This window comes from Nipponia nippon, unplaced genomic scaffold (genome assembly GCF_047370975.1).
Source record: "Nipponia nippon isolate SJK-2023a ecotype South Korea unplaced genomic scaffold, ASM4737097v1 scaffold_5, whole genome shotgun sequence".
NCBI lineage: Eukaryota > Metazoa > Chordata > Aves > Pelecaniformes > Threskiornithidae > Nipponia > Nipponia nippon.
Genome location: NW_028262369.1, coordinates 7611139 through 7617637, shown reverse-complemented (window position 1 = coordinate 7617637; position 6499 = coordinate 7611139). Strand labels below are relative to the sequence as shown.

The 6499-nt window shown below is 56.2% G+C and overlaps 1 protein-coding gene across 3 annotated transcripts; it reads right to left on the bottom strand.

Annotated features, from left to right (window-relative positions):
• Positions 1 to 268: 268 nt before the first annotated feature.
• MRPL28 (mitochondrial ribosomal protein L28) lies at positions 269 to 4290 on the bottom strand. 3 transcript variants are annotated; one of them, XR_015698830.1, is made up of 6 exons: positions 4000 to 4290; positions 3623 to 3775; positions 3120 to 3254; positions 2368 to 2454; positions 1146 to 1443; positions 269 to 1004 (listed from the first exon to the last, which is right to left on the bottom strand). XR_015698830.1 is itself a non-coding variant. In XM_087732182.1 (5 exons), exons 1-5 carry the CDS (start codon positions 4285 to 4287, stop codon positions 1366 to 1368), a joined length of 741 nt encoding a protein of 246 aa, XP_087588308.1. In that variant the 5' UTR covers positions 4288 to 4290; the 3' UTR covers positions 1026 to 1365. The 3 variants fall into 3 exon arrangements, 2 of the variants coding, with proteins under 2 accessions (XP_087588308.1, XP_087588309.1); XM_087732182.1 differs by lacking the exon at positions 269 to 1004 and having other exon boundaries at positions 1026 to 1443; XM_087732183.1 differs by lacking the exons at positions 269 to 1004; positions 1146 to 1443; positions 2368 to 2454 and adding an exon at positions 2509 to 2810.
• Positions 4291 to 6499: the final 2209 nt, after the last annotated feature.

The following is a 6499-nucleotide window of genomic DNA, read 5'->3' as shown; positions in this document are numbered from 1 at the left end:
TGCTGAGCCTCCTGCCCCCATGCAGAGACAGCACAGCCCCAGTCTGGCAGCCCCTGACCAACCAGCCCCACCAGCCCAGGGCTGCACAGCCGTGCCACACTCACCTGGGGGCTCAAATACCTCTTGCGAGAGCTGCAAGCCATTCCCTGGCCCAAAAAGCAGCAGAGAAGTCTGGTCTTCCTGAAATGCCACCATTTATGTCACGTTCACCTCGACCACCTCCCTCATCCCCAGCCACCTAGCACAGCCCTGCAGGGGCTCTGTGCCCACCCAGCAACCACCCCCGCAGCACCTCTCTCCCAAATCTTTATGGCAGATGTTAAGGCACTGAGAATTTCTGCTCCCTTGTGGTTCTACTCCATTCCAGTGCAGAGGGCACCAGCCACACACTGCTCTACAAGCCCGGTTTCTCTCTTATCATGGGTCCTGTGGCTCAGAAACCAAGACTGTACACTTGCCCTTATGTGCTGCATACGGGGAGCATGTCTCATCCCAAGGCGAGGTTAAGGCAAAGTCTCTTCCTGGGGCGACAATCCAGAGATGCGGCTCATGCGAGGTCCATCCTGCAAGCTCTGTGCTTGTCCCTCCCCTCAGAGCTGAAGGGAAAGGGAGGAGAGGCTGCTTTTTCTCCAGCCAGAAACCCACTGCAGCACCACAAAGCTTACAGACGACACCAGTGGCACACAGCGCTGTTCACTAGCACTTAATTCTGGTAAGTGCTTTTCAGTCCCTTGTTGCCAGACAGAAGCAAAGGCTTGAACACCCACTTCAGCTACATTTTTACAAAATAAAAGATTTAAAAATCACCTACTTCAAACAGAAACAGTGCTGGAACCCAAGGGTGAGCTGTACAGCCATCGACTGTGGATGGGGAGCTCAGCCCCACCTGCTGGCAGGCACCGCCTGAGGCAGGGGTTTGTGGTCAGGCTTTTGGGGCACAATCGTCTCTGCTGCAGAAGGCTGGGGACTGATCCAAGTTACACCACCATGTCTTAGAGTCCCTGCTATAATACACTAACGAGCAATGAGTATCACAGGAAAGTTTACTGATATTCCCAAAATGCATATTTCATTTTATATAGTGATCAAGCCCTCAACAGCAGCCAACTACTTGTACAGGTAGAACCACATTAAGTCAGTCTTACAAGAACGCTTTCAGAGGCCACAGGACAGAAATTCCTTCCTCAGCCCACAGGAATGGTTCCTCACTGAATTTAGGCTGTCATTAGACTTCGATAACTGCAACATGCTCCTGGGCATGCTCTTCATGTGGCCCCCTCCACACAACGTGGTTCAGACAGAAGACTCCCTGAACCCCACAGCTTGATCTGCAGCAGGGGGTTTGCTCCAAAGGTTTCTTTCCTTCTACTGCTTCTGCAGTGCCTGTTCTTTCAGTTGGTTGACGAGCTCTTCAGCATACACCTTAAAGAGCGGGACAGGGTCCTGAAACAAAGCAGAGGATAAACCACTTAAAAGGAGTGAACCTGAGCAGCAGCAAGGGGTGAAGTCTAACGGAGAGCCCAGGGAGCCAGTGCTGTGGGAGTGTTAACAGTTAAACCAGAGGAAGGTGGGCCTGTTTTTTTTCCGTGGCTGAACAAGACAACCTGCTGTGCTACTCCTCCAGACACAGCTGCTGCTCAGCTCTATAACCTTGCCTCAAAGACGCAGGCACCTGTGTGGAACATTCACCAGCTCTCCCAGTTCTGCCTGCATTCAAGAATCACCAGTAGCTCCCAGGGATCCTTTTTCTTCTACAAAAAGCTTGCCTCCCTCCTCACATTGCCCTAAATCAGAGCTGTACTGAAGCAGGTTGGGTGAACATGCTCCTCGAAGAAGCTGGACCCCACAGGGTTGAGGGCCCAGCACCGCCTCATGCAGTCAGCGCTCCTGACCTTTCCATCCCTGCTGCAGCCACGACGGGAGCCAACAGGTCTGGGGGACACGTCACCAACGCACCCCATCCCCCAGGAAGCCCTTTTGCCCCAGCAGCTCTCTGGGGAACCCTGCTCTGCATATTGCTTCTAACAAGTGAGATGTGGTGACAGAGGGTCACAAACTGAGCTCATATCCACATGTCCGAAAGCACAGGAGTATAGCAGAAGGCAACCAAAGGCAAAGATATTCACGCAACGGGGCAGGAGTTATGAGCCATCCCCCTAAATCTCTCTCACCTAACTGGGGGATCTGGTTTTACAATGTGCTTTAACTCAGCCCCATGTTTTGGGCACCCAAATTTAACTGGGCTCACGTGGCTGCTCGGGAGTTTTGGAGCACCACTTCTACCGCTCAGGAGTGCTCAGATCAGCTGGATGTCCAGCCTGATGCAGCTAAGACACCTCGGCGCTAAGCACTGCCTCAGGAACTCACCTTTTTTTCTAGGAGCCTCTGTTTTTCTATTGCTTCTTCTAAACTCAAGCCAACCCATTCAGCTTCCTCTTCTGGGATCGCAAATTCCTGTGATAAAAGAAGGAACGGGTGGTACAGTCTTTCCAGGTGACTAAGATGCAAATCTTCTCTATGCCCAACTCACACAAACAGGTGATCCAGTAGGAATGTTACTACGGACAAATCTTAAACCACTGTTCCCTCATTGCTGGCAACCAAAGTCCACTTCCCTTCTCTCGTTTTCCCTTTGCGAGGGTCCTGCTTTCTCTGATCAGTTGTGCCCACTGCTGCGCCTCTCCTTTCTGTAGTTCTGCAGCTGTTTCTCAGCACAGCTCCATGGACTGTAGAGCTGGTGGTGTTTCTATGCTGGCAACCATCACCAGCTGCACAAAACGGAAGTGCACACAGGCCGTCTGGGCTCCTCGCTGCAGAATCAGTACAAATTCTCATTGCTGTTGGCAGTGCCAGCTTCTACCAGTGCTTAATGCAGACCCTCACTGACCTCGATCACAGTAAAATACAGGCTTTTGTCTTCCTAAATGATCAGTACAGAAATTAGCAGCCCACAGACAGACAAGAAAAACCTGACAAACGATGTTTAGATCTTCTCTGCCCATACTCTTAACCCTAAACGCGGTTTGTGCCACAACAGGGTGATTAGGGCATTATCAGTCTGGACAACCAGCAAACATCGCTGCAGACACCAGGGCAGGGACTGCAGGTCAGGCACCCACCTGGTACTTGTTATAGATCGCCTCTCTTTTGGCTGGATCATCAGGATGCAGTTTAGGATCCCGCCGTGCGAGTCGCAGCAGCATCGTTCGCTTCAAATCCATCCCGAGCTTTGAGCACATATCGGCTTTTGGAGTCTAGAGAAATTAAGTCTGATGTCAAACTGCACCAAGAGACCAGCTGCTAGAGAACACACAAGTCTATCAGCGCGTGGACAACACTGGCAGTTTATCCGCACGCTGTAGAAGCTCTCAGGACACACGTTATGAAAGGGGAACGATCCCTTGGATCTCTTCTGGAGCTAATTTGATCACAGTTCTGATCTTTAATACCAAGGGCTCTGATCAAGGGGGTATTAAAGGCCGTAAGCCTTAGACCTGCACCAACACATTAACAGCAGCAGATGCCTGCAGGCCCCTGAGCAAGGCCAGCGTGGGCGCAGACCTGCCGCGCTGAGGCTGCTGCACAGTGAATCCTGCTGGCCCCGCCGGGTGCAGGGCCTTACCTTGAGGATGTAGAAGTCGAAGCCGTAGGCCTCGTCGATGAGGTCCAGCGTCCGCATGGTGACGGTGATGGTCAGCGTGGCGTCCAGGATCTCGCTGTAGAACTGCCGCTCGAAGAGCTGCGGCTTCCACGTCTTGGGCAGCCTGGTGGAGAGCTGGGCAGGGCCCGGCGGTCAGGGCCCGCGGACGCCGCCTTCCCCGGGGTTCGCCGCTGCCCGCCAAAACGGGCTGAGGCTGCACCAGGGGCTGGGCGGGCTGCCCAACACACGGCCCCGTGCCGCTGGGGGAAGGCGGAGGCTGCTGCCAGCGGGCCCTGGTCGCCCGGGGCTCCCCCACCGGGCACCGCCGGCCCGGGGTAAGGAAAGGCCGGAGCGCTCACCTTGTCGTTGCGCGCATATCGGAAGCCGCGGATCCAGCCCTCACCGCCCCAGAGCCCCTCGTCGGCGGCGGGCGGGAAGTACACCGGCACCGGCACGTCCTGCACCCGCTCCCGCTCCCCGGTGCGCGGGTTCCGCCGGTAGCGCACGCCCAGCGGCCGCCAGTGCACGGGCGTGGGCGGCGTGTCGTCCTGCAGCGCCGCCAGGTAGTGCTCCGGCAGCCGCGCACAGAGGCCCTCCCGCAGCCGCAGGGCCGGCCAGAGCCGCGGCGCGTACCGGTGCAGCGGCATCGCCCTCCCGCCGCCCCCGGCTTCCGCTCCCAGCGGCCACGGCGGCCGGAAGCGGGGCCGGAGCCGCCTCTCATTGGCTGGCGCGGACGGGCCGCAGGGGCGACGACGGCAGCCGGCAGGGGCCGCGCCGCGCCCGCCGTTCGCCCGCCGCCTGCGGCTGCCCGGCCATTGCTGCTCCGGCCCTGGCCCCAGCGGCCTCGGCTCCAGCCACCACCTCTTTGCCCTCAAATACCATTACCTTTATTAAATTATAAAATTGTAAGCTTTAAAATTTACCGTATAAAATAATCACAGGTATTAACAGCAAAGAAAAAAAATAACCTTTTTTTTCCCCAGACACGAGAATTCGCTCAGATATTACCCCAAATAATTAACACCCCCCCACCCCAGGCACCTGACACAACCTTGTGCCAGGGCCAACAGCCGCGGGGTGGGGGGGCAAAAGCAGAATCTCACCCATCAAACACAAAATAAACAATGACGTTAGCAGGATTTCTCGCCCCGAAGCTTCCCCTGCTTGGCAGCGCGGAAGCCCCTGAAGGAAAAAGCCCGATGAGGAATTATTGCTTTCTCTGGTAACCGGCAGCACCGGGGCCAAACCGGCAGCCTGGCGCGGACGGCACGGCTGTGAAGGAGCAGCGGTCGCCTGCCACAGTGCCGGGGCTGCAACGGCCGCTGTGCAAACCTGGGGAGGGGGAAAAAGTGCCTAAAAGTGATAAAAGTTCAAGGAAGCCCCGACATCCCCCGGTTCCCGCCGTGCTGCCGGTGTGGTAGATGGCAGCAGCAAAAGGAACCGCAGGGGAGGTGGGTGCCGGGGGGACGACATCGCTGGGTGCAGGTGAGCGCCCTTCGCTCGTCCTGCGTCTGCTTAAAACGTCGGAGTTTGCAGAGGAAGGGGAGGGAGAGGGATAAAGTGCAGAGCTGAGCAGAATGCTGGGCGCCTTTCAAAGCAAAGAAATAACCCTGTTTCCTATAAACTAGGAGGCAAATCCTTCATGAATAGCTCTTTCCTCCCCAAAGCCACCTGAGGGGCTCCCAGCAGCACACACCAGACCGACCACAGCTGGAATAAACCAGCAAGGAACAAACCAGCAAGGAATGACGCATTTGAGCCCTTATCTATAGAATAAGGATGGGCAAAGACAACTTGCCTGGCTGCCAGTTTTCTGCCCTTGCTTTCTGATGCCTGCGTGCCCTATAGTAAGGCTAAGGTGAGACAGACGCTGCGAAGGAGTCGGTAGCCATCCGGGGAGCCCATGGCGATGCTCCTGGCTGGGGCGGGACACTGCCGGTGGCCTCTGATCAGCCACGACTCCACAGCACATCCAGCCTCCACGACACAGCAGGCTGGAAGAGCCGGGGGTGCACAGCTCGGATACCATCCCGGACCACCTACTCTGCCCAGGCAGAGCTGCGCATGTGCCCAACCCACAAAAGGGAGGAAGAGGGTGAATACCTGAACACTGAGAGGAAGGGGACAGTACAGCAGCTCATCTGGAAGGAGCCAGGCTAAGAGGGCTAAAGTTAAACTTAGACTAAACCCTGCACTGCTGTGGGTTTCACAGCTCTGGGCGAGATGCTGCTGATGCCTCTTGCACGTTCCCGCGTTTGGTTTTTTTTTTTCACATTCCTGCCAAGTCTGATCCTGAATCCAGGGCCCAAGTCCTGGCCTTGTTCTTGCAGGACTTGTTCTTACCAGGACTAGGTAAGAGCAGCACTGCCTGTTTCATGGGGAGAGAGGCTGCAGACCCCCATGGAGACAGCAGCCAAGGGCACAGCGCACGCCAAGATCAGCTCCCTCCCTCCCCATCAGCACCAAGGGCACATGGCAGCATTTTCCCCCTAGATCAGAAGAAACCCGTTCTTCTCTTGGGTTCAAATGCTGATTGCAGGATGGCAGGGGAAATACCCATCCCACAGCCCTCTACTAGGACAGGGTGTACAGGGAAGAGCCCGGCAGCCAAAGCCCTGGCTCCAGCTCAGCGTGGGCTAAGCCCAAGCCTCATGGATGCAGCAGGAGGGGAGGAAGGGCTGGCAGTTTCCCCCAGGGCCATGGGGAGGTGGGGGGCAGGCTATTCCTTGATCTAGAACCATGAAGAGCCTGCCCCATCCCAGCAGAAAAGCAGAGGTGGCCTCAAACTTGCCTTCACAAGACAAGCCCACCATCTTCGTCTTTAAACCTGGTCCATACTGAGCTCTCCCAGCCAGTGAA

What these genes read in the sequence shown, in the direction of transcription:
- MRPL28 (XM_087732182.1), bottom strand. Translation starts at nt 4,287, where the DNA reads ATGCCGCTGCACCGGTACGCGCCGCGGCTCTGGCCGGCCCTGCGGCTG. An exon ending in TCGACTTCTACATCCTCAAG is followed by an intron (nt 3,255 to 3,622) that starts GTAAGGCCCTGC and finishes TAATTTCTCTAG; the next exon opens with ACTCCAAAAGCCGATATGTG. An exon ending in AGAGGCTCCTAGAAAAAAAG is followed by an intron (nt 1,444 to 2,367) that starts GTGAGTTCCTGA and finishes GCTTTGTTTCAG; the next exon opens with GACCCTGTCCCGCTCTTTAA.